At 39.5% G+C, this 18,812-nt stretch overlaps 1 protein-coding gene across 3 annotated transcripts in view; it reads left to right on the forward strand.

The window, feature by feature from the left end:
* The first annotated feature begins 453 nt into the window (after positions 1-453).
* The window catches only part of LOC117301399 (serine/threonine-protein kinase SIK3-like), a 54,669-nt gene continuing 36,310 nt past the window's right edge, over positions 454-18,812 (forward strand). For all 3 annotated transcript variants that reach the window (XM_033785357.1, XM_033785359.1, XM_033785358.1), the window contains exon 1: positions 454-617. In XM_033785357.1, the coding sequence (XP_033641248.1) occupies positions 474-617 (144 nt within the window). In that variant the 5' untranslated portion in view covers positions 454-473. The remainder of the gene's footprint in view (positions 618-18,812) is intronic.

The following is an 18,812-nucleotide window of genomic DNA, read 5'->3' on the forward strand; positions in this document are numbered from 1 at the left end:
ATCGAATAAAACTCGTTCACAAAACTAAATAATCACTAAAAATATACATATTATGAGGGGTCACCTATCTAGAGAGAAATAAACACTTCTTTACCAATTAGTCTTACAATACCAAAAAAAGTCGAGGCTATGTGCAATAATGACTGCAGTATTATTCGTTGAATTCGAAATTATTTGCTTATTGTTATTTAGGTTGAGTACCGCACTGCATTTAGTAGGTTTCATTTTGTGACCTTCCCCCAATTAGTTGGTTTTTAATGATTGTAATTATTATATAATGGTCTTTCAATTGTCTGTCGCGGGTGAGTAAAAAAATGAAGAACAAGACTTTTTTAGCTATTGGCCAAAATCAAGACAGGGCAACAGATCACACAGTGTGCATGCAGAGTTAGTGCAATATCTTATAATAATCAAATACATAAATTCTCGTCAGATGTCAAAAACCCCCAAACATGGCGTCGAGCGGTGGGCGAATGCCCGGCCAAACTGCCACAATTTCTGGGACTGGTAGGTCCAAAACTCCCGTCCGAGTTGGGTATTATGAGATCGAAAGGACCATAGGAAAGGGGAACTTTGCTGTCGTCAAGCTAGCCACACACGTCATCACAAAAACAAAGGTAAAAATTGAGTTTTTTGAGGCTCGTGAATTGGAAATCAAGGGGCGAGAGCGAGTTTTGTACACTGTGCACTGTGCGTATGGTATCCCGTGTTCCGTGTGTTGTACCATGGTACACATGTTGCTATACAGTGCGTTAGGTTTACGTGTAAAGCATAGAAAATTGACGGGTCGACTTGGCGAATTTTGCAACGACGTTTGTTAAATGATAATGATTAACTGAGTTAATAATATTTGATGTTTATTTGGTAAAAAAGGACACGTTGGTCCTTATTTTGACTCGGTTTTGACTTCGTTCGTGGGCATGGTGGGTTGCCAAATTAAAATTAAAGTTGCAGTTTGCACTTGCAGATTTGCACTTGCATGATGCAGTGCACTTTGCAATTGCACTTGGCATTGCAGTTGCACACTTGCACAAGTTGCAGTAAGTCAGCATGCTCAGTTGCACTGCACCACCCACCCACCACTCACTGGCACTGCCAGCCCAGACTGCAGGGGAAATGTATTTAAAAAAAAGTTTTGGTGATGTAGTTTCGTTAGTAAACGGGCATATGACGGTTCAGCAGAGTTGTAGTGAACATTATAACACCCCGTATAAGTATTCTCCCCGCTCATTGGTTTAGAGCGCGTCACATGACATGTCGTAGTTTTGCTAGACGACGGCCGTGTGATAGTGCGTCGGTTTGCCGTGCGCTAGTCCGAAGACTAGCACACGGCGTGCATTACCCAGACGTCCGTTGCGTGTACGAGGATGATAAATTAATAGTCTGTAACCATTTCGGATTGCACGACACTACATGCAGCACAGTAAAAGTTTTTTCAGTCTGATTCGCGTCGTCCGTGGATTGTAGCATTCAGGTCTGTAACTTAATAATAATAGCACAGTATTAAGAAATGTTTGGGGTGTTATAAAACAAATATTGACTGCTTTTACTCGTGCAATGGTTAAAACGATGACTCCCTCGGTGATCCCCGTAGCGTTCTATTTTCCCTCCGCTTCGCCTCAGGAAAATAGAACGCTCCTGGGATCACCTCGGGAGTCATAGTTTTAACCATAGCACGCGAAGCAGTCAATATTTGTATACTAAACTCAGCTGTTTTAACCATAACTGAAAAGCTTATTGAGTAATTTATTCAAAATATTAGGATGGGATTATGCTGCAACCTGTCTGTGCACTCATTATTAAGTGTTGTTCCTGGCTGTAGTAAGGAGCTGATCAATCATTATATCAAGATCACAACAACCATGACAAAAGACCATAAATAAAGATGTAACTTTACTTTATGCTCAGAATGCCTGGCTGTCGGACAAATGTCTACTTAATGATCAGGGCCCAATTTCATGGCTCTGCTTACCGTAAGCAGAGAATCGGCGCTTACGGAAGCAGGGAATTCTGTGCTTACGGCAAGCGTATTTCACGAGTTAGCGGCGATTTTTGACATCTGTGCGTGCGTACTCCACGTCACTAGGCATTCTACGCTTACAAGGCTAGCGCAGAAATTTGGCGCTTGCACGTAAGCGGGGAATCGTGATCGTAAGCGCAGAATTCGGCGGTAAGCAGAGCCATAAAATTGGGCCCTGGCGATAATCAATGCCCGTGCTACAGGCACTTGTTTTTAGTAATACATGTCGTAATGTACATGTAGTCAGTACACGCGAGTAAACATAAACGTGGAGAAAGGTACGTTAGTGAAATTGTCTGAGATCCGGGTATGCTTCTATTTTTAGCTGATGCGGAGTGCTTTTGAAAGACATAATTGTAGGCCTGGCGTGACTAGTGAAAGTGACTACTTGACTAGAGTAGTCGCGCCTCAAACAGTCATGGCTTCCACACTAATCCCAAGATGCATTATGGCTACTTCTAGAAACTCCCCCGTGAGCCTTATAGGGGTATAATATTTTGGACCTTCTTAACGATATACGTTTTAAAAATCTGCGTTGATAGATGAAAGTTTTACGACTGTTCGCCATCAATAACTAAAATTTCCTTTGTACTACACACCCGAAACTTTCACCACACACTCGATATACATTTCTGATGCTTGTATGGCCTTTTTGTTAGATTAGAAAACATCTTCAAAAAAGGACATTGTCTGCTCGGTACTCACTGTTGTTTTTCTGCTGCATCACACGTTTTTTGACTTCTCAATATGCTCAATACTTTATCTTTGGTCACTTGGTCACCAAGTGCAATACACGTGGGCACCAGCCTACTCGCTTGCCGAACTGCCAAGCCACGACCGAGTTGGGCTATTTAAACCATTCTGTAGAAGGGGTGTTAAGCGGCAGTGCGTGTGCACTATGCGTGAACGCCGGGCATCGTAAGCACACAGCGCGCACGTCTTGCCGCGTAACACCCCTTCTACAAAATGATTTAGTCCAACTCGGTAGTGGTTCGGCAGTTCGGCAAGCGGGTAGGCTGGTGCCCACGTGTACAGTGCTTGGTAACCAAGTGACCAAAAAATAAAGCGCTTAGCATATAGAGAAGTAAAAAAAACGTGCGATTCGGTAGAAAAACAACAGACTGTGTGGTGAAAGTTTTGGGTGTGTAGTACAAAGGAAATTTTAGTTATTGATGGCGAACGGTCGTAAAACTTTCATCTATCAACGCTGATTTTAAAATCGTATAGCGTTTAAGGAGGTCCAAAATTTTAGACCCCTATAAGGCTCACAGGGAGCCTTATAGTTTCTAGTAGTACATCGTGGCATGTTTGCCTCAGGCGCAATACATAGTAATATTCACGCTGACTGGATTAAAGCTTGTCAATGATATCTGCAGTGATTGTGTTTCATAAGTAAATTATGTTGTCGTGAGTAGTCGGGAGTGACACTATTGGTTCATCAATTAAAAGTTTAACGCGACCTTTTTGGTTGTACTCGTGGTGGCATGATTAACCAAGTTGTTAAAAAATGGAAGTTGCGACTTGACTAAGCAATCAATAGTTTCGACTACTACGACACAAGTTGCACTGATTGCCCAGGCTTACTATTGTACATCATCATCATCATCATCCTTCGTCCTTGGACCGAATAGTAGAAGCAGCTTTGATGAAGTTGGTGCCAGGTTGCTTTGTCCCTCATGAGTTGTTGGGTCTCGGTTTGATTGAGATTAGTGTCTCTGGTAATGGTGTCTGGGTAGTTCATTTTCCTCCTGCTGCGGTTTGGATGTCCGCCAGGAGGATTCCAGAAGACCAGGTGCGATATTGGTTGATCGTCTGTACGTAAACAGTGACCGGCAAACTGAAGACAACTCTGCATTACTGTCTTGGATAGTGGCGGTAGATTGGCGTATACCTCCCTGTTTGTCCCGCCAGTGGATGTTAAGAATTCTACGCAGCATTTGGGTGTAGCAGCCGTTGATGCGGTCATTCATCTTTTGGGTTATTGTCCATGTCTCAGCTCCATATAGCAGGATGCTTTCAACGCAGGCCCTGAAGGACTTGATTTTGGTAGCTCTGTCAAGATCAGACTTCCAGATATTATCTAATTTGTACATGTAGGTGGAAAAAATGGGGAGTATCGACATGCCTTTTTGTACGGGGCTGATGGTGGCTTGACACATTATACAATGGTTTTATGTGTGGGGGGTATATGGTGTTTTGAACAACCGAGGGGTCCATTTGCCCCCGAGGGTGTACAAAACCCATGGATCCCGTCAAAGTGTTCAATTCAACAATTGTTTAGTTATACCATTGTATTATTATTGTTAGAACTTCTTCTCGAAGTTCTGTTGTCATCTTCAAATGTACGACAAAGTAGGCATACATGTAGTTTAATAAGCAGACGAACAGTTGGTCAAATAAAGTCTTCGCTGTTCCTCAAAACCGGGGCTATTTCTTACAAAGCGATGGAAATCCAACTATAAAAATAATAATAATTTGGGGGGCTAATCATCCTTACTCCCAGCTAGAGCTGAATTGCGAAGGATGCGGCTACAACGTGTTCGAGAAGCAGGCATGCAAGGGCTCCTTTGGCTGCCAGCCACATCAACCCATTATGACCACATTGCACAGCCAAGATCAAAAGTGCTTGATTTTTCCCGAGGGAGGAAAACTGGATGGTCTGGACAACCCTTGTGGCACAGCAGAGAACCAACGCACAACTCAACTCACATAATATGGCCCCGGCCGGGAATCGAATCGGGGTCACCTTGGTGAGAGGCGAGCGCTTTACGCACACGCCAACCATGTGGGAACAATCAAGAAATGTACACCGGTAAACTAAACTCATGTTAACCCTCCTCTCTGTGCGTTAAAGACCTGCTTGAATGAAAATGTCAAGTCGTGAACTTTGCTGAATTCCACTTAAAATGTTTTCGATGAATAAGGAAATCGAGTCATATGATTATAAATAGGTTTCAATTGTGTAAAAAAACAATCATTTTGTATGCCCTTGTCCAGAGCTTTTCTGCGAGATTTGCGAAAAGCCCCGTTACGTAATCACTCTCAAAACGTCATAAGTAGATAAAGCCGCTTTGTTGCAGCGTGGATGTATATAACAAAGCAAACTCCCACAAATGATGTCAGCGGCATTGTCCTTTGACGCCCACTCTCAACGGCAGAAGTGTTTTTAGTTTTTCAAAAAACCTTTAGTTAGGGGCCTGATTTTTTACTCGATAATTACGAAAAGTTCAGAAGTGTACACATCAAAATTACATTAAAATGGTGAACAAGTGCATTATAAACAAGTAAAAATACCATTTCTGTTGAAAACATTCCGCTCAGGTAGCTGTTTAAATGCAAAGTGCGCCTCCTAAGCCATGGAACATTATACAATTGTTGCACGCTGCGACGGGGTCCATAGCTTTGTACACCCGAGGGGGAAAATGGCAACCGAGGCGAATGGCTTTTGGTAGAGTAATCCAGAGGGTTGGTGCTGCATATGAAAAAGCCCTATTACCATAAGAGGTGTGTGTCCTCGGTGTCACAAGGAGACACTTGTTTGATGATCTGAGGCTGCGTTGAGGAATGTAATGTGAAATAAGTTCAGTGAGATAACCTGGTGCTAATTGAGTGATAGCCATTTTTGGTGTCTTCAAAATGGCGTTTTCAGGCTTCCAGTGAGGCCACAGAGGGCATTTGCTTCTGTTGCCCCTTGTTTTGCCTTTGTGCCCCATTATAAAAGTTTCCCACAGACTACCTTCCAATGGCAGTGCCCTTTGCAAAACGAAACTGACCTTGTCCTTTCATAGAAAGATTTCAGACGGTCATGTTTTTATCTGGTGTTTGGACACTGGCGGAGTTTGTAATCAGTGAACTCTCAGACTGGAATGAAATTGATCATTTTTGTTTTGTTTTTCGATGACCACAATCAGGCCCAAATCCTAAATGTTATTAATTTACTTCATTGCTGAGTGTGTTTTGGGGAGCAACGGTCATGTTTTTATCTGGTGTTTGGACACTGGCGGAGTTTGTAATCAGTGAACTTTCAGACTGGAATTGAATTGATCATTTTTGTTTTGTTTTTCGATGACCACAATCAGGCCCAAATCCTAAATTTTATTAATTTACTTCATTGCTGAGTGTGTTTTGGGGAGAAAAATAAACCCCAACTAATATTGTTGTACACCATGGCGAGACATTTTTTCACACGTGTAGACAAACTTTGCTGATTGTTGTCTTTGGAGGGCCAAAGTTCGCTGGTCAGTGGTCCAAGTTTGTGTGTTGATCAACTTTACTATTTGCTTACATAAAACTTACATCAGGTCAGGCTCTATGTAGTGCCTAGACACTTCTGATTGGATTTGTTGAAAGGGTCAACTGTAGTGCGAAGTACTTCAAACAGCTTGTTAACATTATACGTGCAGTTGGTTTTTATATTAGCGCTTTGTCACTAGTAACGTTCCAAAGCATGTATAATTTTTGTTCATTGTGAGGCCCACAGTGTAAGCCAAACCACGATATTCGTCCTACTTCATTTGGTTTTCAGATTTGTTTTGCCTGATGAAAAATCAGGGGAAAAATGTGATAAAACAGTCCTGAAAAGTCTTTAACACTGTACAACAGGACTGGTTTTTGAACGCAGTTCATGAATGTTTTTCTGAAAAGCTGATTGCACCTTCGAAATAGTTTAAAGGCAGTGGCCACTATGGTAATTATTAGCATAAAACCTTACTTGGTAACAAGTAATAGGGAGAGGTTGAAGTATAAAACATTCATTGTGAGAAACGGCTCCCTCTGAAGTGACGTAGTTTTCGAGAAAGAAGTAATTTTCCATGAATTTTGATGTTGAGACCTCAGAACTGGATTTTGAGGTCTCGAAATCAAGCATCTGAAAGCACACAACTTCAAGTGACAAGGGTGCTTTTTCTTTCAGTTGAGTTCTTTAGTACAGAGTGTGTTGGTTTTTAAGGTCAACGTCATGAAGTTATTGTGTCGTGTTCTTCATGCTCTGGAGCCAATAAGAGCGTTATTTACATTAAGGTCAGGGTGTTGGTCAAGGTTCAATGTTCAAGGCCAAGGTCAGGTAACTTAGGTCATCAAAAGAGGTGTTGTCATATTCTAGAGAGAAAGATTAGGTTCACTGTGTTTTGATTGAAATAGACTCGCATGTTTACCAACATGATCTCTGATTAAGTTGTCTGAAACCACTTCACACTGTATGTATGGCTTGAAATAACCACCCAAACCTACATAGTACATGTATACAGTACTGTGTGCCTACCCCAATTTGGTATTTGGTAGGTTTAGTTTGAGCTTTGGGCCAGAATAGTCTCAAAATCTGCAAAGGAATCTAATGTAGCATTCATTATTCGTAGTTGTGAATCTACACTACATGTACAAATGTACGTGACCATGTGTGCTCTTTTAGGGTGTGGCCTGAACTTTTTGAGTGACTGCTGGGCAGCAGGAGGAATGAGTTTGTCATTTCACTTGTCCATTACCTTTTTTACTGGTCTGTATTTCAAATGAAATAGGGCTGTTTGTTAACACTGAGCCATCACTGCTGAAGTGCAATCTCGATGAATGTATTTTGATTAGTTAGTTCTGGGCAGGCCCAACACTGGTTATAAGCCAATGTGCCCCTCCCACTGTCTCCGCCCACATTGTGTCCTGACCCGCCCAGTTTCTCTTAATCCCACTGCCTGGTCTTTTGTCCTTGGGGCCCAGTTTTCACAGTGTGTGATGATATTCATGATTTCTGATTAGATTAAATCCCTTCACAATCTAGTTTATCTTGTTTTGTGTTTTTAAAGCTCTTTGCAGTCAACCGTAGAATATGCTTGTTAAAGGAAGTGTGCATTTCTTTGCAGGTCTAAAGTATTACACTGGAGAGGGCAAGGCCATTTTCAGTTTGCAAAGGGGCACCTTTGGAAAATCTTAAAAGTGTGAAACTTTTGAAGGGGCACAAATGATAAGACCAGGGCAATTTTTGCGAAGCACACTTTTTGTAAGCAAATTGATTTGTTTTTAAAACAGTTTCATGAAATTTGGCCTACATGTAGGTCATTAACTTACTAAAAGTTTAGCCTGATACTCCACGGAGGCAACAAAGGCGATTGCTCGATGCCCCCTGGTCAATGCCTCGCGGTTCCCTTGAAATGCTCCAACAGAAATGGTGCAATTTCCCCATCAGGTTGTCCTTTACCAAGGAGGAAAATGCCTTGGTGCGCGATTGCCCTTTCGAAAACGAAGCCTGCAGGTTGCACAACAAAAACATGTTTACCAGAATAAGGTTACATGTAGCACCAGCCAAATATGTCAAATGTATCATTTCTTATTGTTATACCTCGGTAACAAACTGTAAAGTTTGATTGGTCGAGAACCAATCACGTGAAGTGCAACAAAAACGCATATGACATGGATCGGGGGTCGGGTAACATGAAAGTGATATACACTGGTGTACATCACCTTGATCGTTCCCAGTGTTGGTCGATTTCCGGCGCTGTGTAGGAAACACCCACGGGTTCGAGCGAACAGTCAGGAATTGTTTCTTGTTCATCTGCTTATTAAACAATGAATACTCCGTCGTAATAATGTTTGAAGATAACAACAGAACTTCGAGAAGAGGAATATTAATGTTACCATGGTATAACAAAACAATTGTTGCACGCTGTAGTTGGGATCCATGGGTTTTGTACACCCGAGGGGGAAAATGGCACCCGAGGCTTCGCCTCGGTGCCATTTTCCCCCTCAGGTGTACAAAACGCCATGGACCCCGTCACAGCGTGCAACAATTGTATGCTGGTATCCTACTCCTAATGCATACATTTTGTAGGCAAAATTATTTGCTTTTAAAAGCACTTTTTAATAATTGGCCCAAGTCTTTGACAATTACTTAAAGTATATCCTGCCTTTAATCATGCACACCTTGCTATTCCATTTATTTGAACATCGGATCCACTGTGACCATTTTGTTGGGTGGCACATTGGTAGAGCTAATGGTGGAAGACAGTTTGAGAGCTTGGGTGCTTAGCGGAGTGGTGTGGTTTTATCATATGAATCAGCAAACAGAGCTGGTGTTTTGACAAAAGATTAATCTGCTATTTTTGGTAAAAAAAAATTTCATGAAGATAAACACGGTGTCATGATAAAATGAGACAAGCTACTACACATTTATACTATATGATGATGCCTAAATCATGTGTGCGCCGCCATGTTGTTTTCACGTCAAGTGGTACCCGCACCCAACTGACCGTGACTGAATTGATGTGACCTTGGGTCAATTTCGGGGCATCTAGCATACATTAACACCATGTTGTACGGCATGCTGGCTACTTGTCTCCAACACCAAAAAGTAGCCATGGGCAGAGATACAACCTGTACATTTATAAGGCCCCAGGAATGTATGCTTCGGTTTTAAAAGGGCAAGGGCATCAAGGTATTTTCTCTTTGGTTAAGTGCACCCTATGAGGAAATTGTAAAGTTCTACCGTACATTTCAAAGGCAGTCTTGTGAATTCCCACTGCCCCTCAACAAAAATGAAAAACAAATAATGAAAGTTTGAGCTCTGATTCTGTGGCCTACAATCTGACATACATGTACTTAAAGGGAAGGTACACCTTAGGTAAAATGTCAAAGACCAGTCTTGTCACTTGGTGATTCCTAACATATAAGCAACAAGCCTGTGAAAATTTGAGCTAAACTGGTCATCGAAGTTGCGAGAATATGATGAGAGAAAAAACACCACTGTTTGACGAATTTATGTGCTTTCAGATAGGAATAACAGACTTCTGGCTAGAATTAGAAGTCTTTTACTGTTTTAGTGAGAAACTACCTCTTTCTCAAAATCGTTGCTACTTCAGAGGGAGCCGTTTCTCAGTATGTTTTATACTATCAACAGCTCTCCAATGCTCGTTACCAAGTCAGTTTTTAAGTTAATATTTGTTTTGAGTAATTACCAAACGTGTACCTTCCCTTTAACCCTGCCGTTTGAACGCTGCACAATGATTCAACTGTACTGTATATATACCAATAACGAATGTCCGCTAGTCTTATCAGCAGTTAGTGTTTACTCTCGCAGTTTTCTGCCTTTCTGTACAGAATCGAAATGTGGACACGAAAAAATGTATTTCACCAAAAGTTCAGCAACAAGCTTGTTGCGTTCACAACAGGTTCATATTGTTCTGTCACTCTATCAGAATTGCATGTAAACAACTTTTAAGGTACATGTATATCCACAGGGTGGAAATGACTTCTTGACTTAACACACATGATTATTTCTACACATTATGAGTTGTCCATAAATCCAGCAGAAAATATTGCTTAACAATTTTGCTTAGCAGAAATTAGCAGGACACCAGTCACAAATCGTTCATTTTAACTGGAAACCTTATTCTAGTGAGCATAATTTTGTTGTGCCTAAGCAGCTCTAAAAATCCAGCCTGGCTTGTATTTTTAGCGCTGCTTCAACAGAAAATATCGCTTATCAATTGTCTGCTTAGCTGAAATTAGAAGAATACCAGTCACAAATTGTTAATTTTTGTTTTTTTTGGGCTGCTAACCTTATTCTAGTAACATTATTTTTAACGCTGCTTCAACAGAAACCATCGCGTATCAATTGTCTGCTTAGCAGAAAATAGCAGGATACCAGTCACAAATTGTTCATTTTGGGCTGCTAACCTTATTCTAGTAACAGGCCTGTATGCTTCGGTTTTGAAAGGGCAAAGGGCACCAAGGCAATTTCTCCTTGGTAAAGGGCACCCTATCATGCTTAAAATGAGGAAAATTTAAATTTATACGGGAGCATTTGAAGGGGCACGGTGTTTCTTCTGTGAAGTATCAGGTCGGTTCAAGTACATAGTTTAGTCTAAAGTTTATTGAACCTGCTGCGATTGGGGCAAAATTTCATAGAGTTATTTGATTTAGCAGAAAAAAATTGCTGAACTCTGCAAAGTGAAAAGTGCAAAGCAATCACCCTCGTTGCTGTTGTGATACTAAACTGCGCCAATAAAGTATCTAAACACTTACAAATGGTCAGATTTATCGGAACCTGAAATAGTATACAAAAATTTAATTGTTCGTTTCTATTCACCGTTAATTTCTGCACGTTTTGACACATCTTGTGTTGCGCTACGATGTTGTTTGGTGGATTTATGGACACTTGAGTGGCTTAAGGTCGAATTTCAAAAGTTGCAAAAGCCCCTATTCACCCCAATTCCAAAAGGGAACTCACATAAGCATCACACTCAGACAAAATCAAGACAAAAGACACAAACTCGTTTTGTTTACATGACCATGAAATTAATTGCCGTATCTTTAACTCTAAAACTGCTGTTATCCTGTCCTCCATTCTTGGTGTGTCCTCCATCATTGTCCTGAACGGCAAGGAGTCGTCTTCTCATACTCTCAATGAGACCTCTGATCTGTCCCTGGTCAATCCCCTGCCATTTCCTGATCAGGATGCGTCGCAAACCCCTCGAGAGTGGTGTCAGGCTTTATGGACTTGTTCACTTTCTTCTGCTGCAGAAGTCACCCTCGGACGGCCACTCCTTGGCAGGTCGTCCACATTTCCCTGAGCTTGGTAGCGATTCCACCATTTACTGACCGTCGCTGGTGACGTTTTTACCTCGCATCGATGTACCGGCTTCTATCAAACCAACGATCCGTCCTCTTTCCTGTTTGGTCGTTTGAGCCATCTTTCCTGTTATCTTGAAACACCTTTCCCTGTCTTACCATTGTTGTATGCCTCCCATCTTTGACCCCTTTGCTTGGTTACTGACAATTATTGGTGAGCATGTTCATCGCAACCGATTTATCCAAAACGCGACCAAAAAAACATCATTTATAAAAGGCGAGCAAAAGAAACGCCGATCTTACTCGTCACAATACAACGATTTAGCTTGAATAGGGGCTTTTGCAACTTTTGAAATTCGACCTTAAGCCACTCAAGTGCCCGTAAATCCACCAAACAACATCGTAGCGCAACACAAGATGTGTCAAAATGTGCAGAAATTAACGGTGACTCAAAATTAATAATTATTTTTTGGCATACTGTTTCAGGTTTCGATATATCTGACCATTTGTAAGTGTTTAGATACTTTATTGGCGCAGTTTACTTATACAATATCAGGCTTGTAGTATGCATGATTTTGATTATGGGATTTGAGATATTGCATGGTGAGGTATCAATATATTTGGTTTGCGGTAACACCAGTTGCAGTTGTTCTTTCAACTATTCATGTAGGCCCAGTTCTGCATATCTTTTCAGTCTCTTGATGGAGACTAGAGCAAGCTAGTCGAAACGTTGAGACCAATTAAGAACTCACTCCGTGGTAGTGCAGTTAACAATGATCTACATGTACAACATGTGTTTTAAGCTAAGTGAGTAGTCCCAGCCGATTTTCAACCTTCAACCCAGGTACATGTAGTAGTTAGAAAGCAGGACAGTTCTTTTCAGAACTGAGAAGTCTCCCGAAAAATCTGAAAAATCCACTCCGCAGACTAGTAGTAGAATATAGCAAGACAGTTCTCTAAAGAACAAACTCTACAGGCTGGCAAATAAAAATGGTGTTATTGCTAACATGATTTTGTTGTGTCATACAGCTTTATGAAATTGGGCCTAGGTCGTTGTCATTTTTTTGATCTGACAACAACACAACGATGGCTCATTCATCGCGTGTCAAGACATCCAATGAGCCAGAAAATGGCTGAGAATCTCGGCAAAAACAAGACCCAAACGATAAACTTGACCTTTTCAAAACTGATCAACAACTCAAAAACATGTCAAGCCATTTCTGCAAAGAAGTATTTAAAGGGAGTATCGCCTTCTTCTTGTGAAGCTCCTGGTCCCAAAATGTCGGATGAAGACAAAAACATTGTGGTGTTTGTTTGAACTTGCTCTTCAAGATTCCATTTCAAAGTCAACAGTTTGTCTTTTTAGATTTTTAATATCATGAGGGGAAAATACATTCAGGGTGCCATTTCATTTAAGGTGTTTACTTGTGGTGCCAAGTATTTTTCTCCAAAGATGTATTCTCTTTGATTGGTGTTTCTTGTGAACAAGACTAGAGTGAATGTACTTTTTGTGATATCCAGTTTGCCGTTTACGATAGCTTTCTTGGAAAAATAGACGATTGGAATTACTTCACTCCTCCTACCCAAATCAATTACGTACCAGCCCCGTGGGATATGTTTTGCAAAGCTAAATGTCAGTATGACGACGATTAAATGGAATTTACTTACATTGTGGTTAAAGGCACTGGACACCTTTGGTAATTGTCAAGTATTCTAACTTTATGCCTTGAATAACAAATATGTGAAAATTTTGACTCAATTGATCATCGAAGTTGCAAAAGAATAATGACAGAAAAACACCACTGTTGCACAAAATTGTGTTCTCTAAGATTCCTACAAAAAATGTTTGAAGAGTTCATGCCTCAAGTCTTTTTTGAGTGAGAAATTACCTCATTCTCAAAAACTATCTTACACATGTACATGTACAACAACTTCAGAAGGAGCCATTTCTCACAATGTTTTATACTACATGTATCTAACAGCTCCCCATTGCTCGTTACCAAGTACGTAAGTTTTTACGCTAACAATTATTTTGAGTAATGATACATAGTGTCCAGTGCCTTTTAAGGCAGTGGACACTATTGGTAATTACTCAAAATATCTATTAGCATAAAACCTTACTTGGTGATGATTAATGGGGAGAGGTTGATGGTATAAAACATTGTGAGAAACAACTCCCTCTGAATAGGAGACTTTCCAACGCTAGGCGGCAGCAGACATACCGGGTAAATTTCCATTGTTTACGTAGTTCTGAACATGTGCATAATTCTGAGAACAATGGATTTACCCGGTAAGTCTGCTGCCCTCTATCGTCCCAGAAAGTCTCCCATTGACATAGATTTCGAGAAAGAAGTAATTTTCCACGAATTCGATTTTGAGACCTCAAGATTAGAACTTGAGGTCTCGAAATCCACCATCTAAACGCACACAACTTAGTTTGACAACTGTTTTTTTTTTCTTTCTTTATTATCTCGCAACTTCGACAACCAATTGAGCTGAAATTTTGACAGGTTTGTTATTGAATGTTGAGATACACCAAGTGTGAGACTAGTCTTTGACAATTACCAATAGTGTCCAGTGCAGTCTTTAAAGATTGGTTGGTTACCTGATTGGTTGATGTCGATGTAATGCTGACTTATTATATTGGCCAAACTATCAAGAAAGACACGATAAAACTTAAAAGTGAAAGTTTCAGTTAATGTGGATCATCAGTCATTTGTCAGTGTCTGCTTGCAGAGAAAACAGCAACGGATATTCTTGGTAGTTTCACAAAAAAATGAAAAGGCAGTTTCCAAACGGACTTGATTATTTGTAAATTTCAATTTTTTCGAGGTTCAAATATGTTCAACATTTTTTAATCAACAGACATATTACTTTTGCGGGATGCATATAATTACCATCATTATCTTTGTTACAATAAGGCTTTCGGATAAAAACGACACAATATCTTTTTTGGGCTGTTTCCCAGACTATGATCCCATCTTTAATTAATTGCTTCATGGTACTTCTTGAAGCATTTCCAGAAGCCTCACAACCTGCCCCGTATACTATTTGTTTTCAAAATTAGATATTTGGAATTGTTTTCCCAATCAAAACTAGCAATCCCCTGACGTGGTTTTCTTAGAAATTGGATTTAACTGTAATGATTGTACTTTATTTGACTTGATCGGTAGTTGTGGGAAGGATTGAAATGAACGTACTTCTCTTTTAAAGCCAGGTTCCTATTGGACTTTATTTGGTTAAAGTACCGCGACTATTCTGTAGAATGACAACATTAAATTGAATGGGTAGGCATGGTTAACTGACCCCCCTGTCAACTTACCGCGACCGACCGTGATGTAAAACTAACAGGCTGACTTCTGCGCAGCCATGATAACCTGGTATTTTAAAGCGTCTGGACACTTTCGGTAAATAGTATTATCCAAAGACCCACACTTTGTGTATCACAACTTTATATAAAATAATAAACCTGTGAAAATTAGGCTCAATCGGTCATCGGAGTCGGGAGAAAATAACGGGAAAACCCACCCTTGTTTCGGCACGTTTCGCCGTGTCATGACATGTGCTTACTGTAATCCGTAATTCTTGATGTGGAGAATTGATAATTGTTTTAATGTTTTCTCAAAAAGTAAAGCATTTCATGGAATAATATTTCAAGAGAAGTCTTTTACCATTACCTTCTGTAAACCCTGTAAGTTATTTGTAAATCTGTGAACTTTTATTTTTTTCTGTCCCGAAAATGTATAATGGCTATAACAGGGCCGCACAATGGGAACAGCTCCACGCTGTAAACCTACCACCACGAATGTGCTGTAAAACCCTACGCAAATGTCGTAGAACACTGGTCCAGGTTGGAACCCATGGTAGAATTTCACCAAAGCCAGTCATGGTAACTTTAGGCCACATAAAAAAAGTTTTTTTTTAATAAAGTTTTGTTGACATGCCAAATATGAAATCAATAATAAAGATATCATCCCAATCACTATAAAACAGAGGGTTTGTGTGTTTTTGATGTTTTCAATAGTTTTGTCAAACAAATTTAACTCCTACATGACATTTTCTGTAAACTTTTTAAAACAACTAAGCACAGTGTAGCTCAAGTCAATATTTGAAGAATTGTTCTTGCTTTTTTTTGCCAACATGAATAAAAACCTTCAGTAAAAATCTTTTCAAACCTGTACATTTTGAAAAAAATATCAGCTGAAAAATCTGGGCAGTAAAAGTATAAAGAGATATCCAGACATGGGGGAAAATAAAAAACTGGGGTCGGGGGGTTTTGAACGGTTGGGCGGGGATGATCAAATTTGTGGCCAGCGTAAAAAAAATAGTCCAATGGGAACACCGTTTTACTGTCTCTTCTCTTTCAAGGTATTTCTTTTAATACTGGAATGAATTTACTGTTCTAATAACCACTGATGTTGCATCTCTTTATATGTTTTTTGATAACAAATGTATAGTAGGTGATTGGAATGAATTTGCTCTGGCAATAACCAACAATTTACCGTCCCTTCAAAAAATAGAGGGTTGGAATTAATTTCCTCTTCACTAATACCCGACAAAATTAATACTCTCCTTTTATGCTCTATGTTTCTTGATAACTAGAGGTTTGGAATGAATTTCCCCAAAACACTACGTACATGTGTACAATCCCTTCATACCTGTTATGATGTTTCTTGTTATAAACCAGTATTCTCACGTTAGTGTATCCCAGCATAATATGCAGAAAATAACAAATCTTTGAAAATCTGGAGCAATGAATAATGTTAATTCAATGTGATCTTCCATAATTTTCTGAATCCTAAAATACTCTACTTTAAATTGCACACACTTTCTGCAACAGAAAGAATAAATTTATTATGATTAGTAATACTATTTTAGCAATCGCCATCTGTACAAGCATACAAACAGCTGACGAATGGGTTATAGACACTGGACACTATTAGTAATTGTCAAAGACCAGTCTTCTCACTTGGTGTATCTCAACATATGCATAAATAATAAACCTGTGACAACTTGAGCTCAATCGTTCGCCGAAGTTCCGAGATAATAATGAAAGAAAGAAAAACCCTTGTCACACAAAGGTGTGTGCTTTCAGATGCTTGATTGCGAGACCTCAAATTCTAAATCTGAGGTCTCGAAATCTAATTCGTGGAAAATTACTTTTTCTCGAAAACTACGTTACTTCAGAGGGAGCCGTTTCTCACAATGTTTTATACTATCAACCTCTCCCAATTACTCGTTACCAAGTAAGGTTTTTATGCTAATAATTATTTTGAGTAATTACAAATAGTGTCCACTGCCTTTAATCATACCTTTGGTAATTGTCAAAGACCAGTAAGCTCACTTGGTGTATCAGAACATGCAACCATGGCAACATAACAAATCTGTGAAACTTTAGACTCAAGTGGTCATCGAAGTTGCTTGAGAATAATGAACGAAAAAACACCCTTGTACATGTGGTAAACAAATTTGTGTGCTTTCAGATGCATATAATAATAAAAGACCTCATGCCTGAAGTCTTTTATTATTTGAGTGAGAAATTACAATACCTCTTTCTCATAAACAATGTAACTTCAGAGGGAGCTGTTTCTCACAATCTTGTATACTGTCAACAGCTCTCCTTTGCTCGTTACCAAGTAGGTTTTTGTGCTAACAGTTATTTTGAGTAACAACCAATAATGTCCAGCGATTTAATGCCTGCCATACAAGCGTCACACAAACGTGTATGTGAACACTTTCATTTTCTGAAAAAAATGATGGATGCTCTATAAAAACACTGCTTCAAGGCCATTTTTACACAGTCAGATAAGACGTAATTGGTTCTTTTAGAAGGTGTTTTTTGACCTTTTGAAAGTCAGAAAACTGCGTCTTCTACACAGGACATTGCGGTTATTAAAGGAACACGTTGCCTTGGATCGGTCGAGTTGGTCTTTGAAAAGAGTTTGTATTACCGTTTGTTATAAAATGCATATGTGGTTAGTAAGATGATTAAAAAGTAGAATGCAATAATCCACACACATTTGCCTCCAAATTGCGTGGTTTTCCTTTTACTTTGCGAACTAACACGGTCGGCCATTTATGGGAGTCAAAACATTGACTCCCATAAATGGCCGACCGTGTTTGTTGACGAGGTAAAAGGAAAACCACGCAATTTCGAGTGATACTTGTGTGGGTCATTATATTCTACTTTTAAAATATCTTTGTAATCATATGCATTTTATAACAAACGGTTACAAATGATTTTCAAAGACCCACTCGACCGATCCAAGGCAACGTGTTCCTTTAAGTTTTTCAACAGGATCTGCATACGTTTTGTAATAACATGGCAATGAAAACTGATGTGATAAGAAGGACAGCAGCGCTGGACAGTATAATGCATTTTGAGAAACATTGCACTTCAAAGTACAGTACTGTGGTCGTGGATAAAGTTCGCTTTTTATCACAAAATTTGAATATAAGAAGTGTTACTGAGGTGACACTTCTTATACTGTATATTCCTACGATTAATACTTATTCGCTCCATAATTATTGACGATATCTTAAAAACCTGACCAGTTTTATTTATGATCTACATTTATAAAGAATTGAAACATTTGAATGGTTTCAAAAATCAAAGGTACACTTTTCCTTTGTTCTTTTTCTTATTATCTTTACTCTATTTCTATGAAGAATAATATGAAGAGAAAAAACCGTTCCATACCCATGTTGCGCCCATCTTGAATCTTGAAATCATCTTGAATTTCAACGAATACAAAAGATCTCTGAGAGGAAAAGAGTGTTCACCTTTTTGACTGTTTCGTTGAGTTTTAACTAAAAAATGTTTCAGTTGCGTTATGACATTTGAAACCACAATGAAGATAGAAATTCTCTATGGCTATGAAGATAGGAGCCTTTAGGTTTACAGTCTGTATGCTTCGGTTTTGGAAAGGGCATCAAGGCATTTTCTTCTTGGTAAAGGGCACCTGTATGAGGAAACTGTCAATTTTGACTACATGTATAGAGCATTTTGGGCACCGAGGCAAAAACTAGGGGGCGTGAAGTATCAGGCCTGAGTCTTTTACAAGCAGTACAATCGTAATCCTCTAGTTCTCAAGAAATGCAGATCATATTCATTCAAATCTTCTAGTTTTGAACAACCATTAAAAATGATGGTATGATAATGATTATCAGTGAAGAATGCATTATTTCCTGTCCAATCCTCTTACATTGTATTTAAAAAAAATGTATCGCACAGGGATGG

Source organism: Asterias rubens, chromosome 17 (assembly GCF_902459465.1).
Source record: "Asterias rubens chromosome 17, eAstRub1.3, whole genome shotgun sequence".
NCBI lineage: Eukaryota > Metazoa > Echinodermata > Asteroidea > Forcipulatida > Asteriidae > Asterias > Asterias rubens.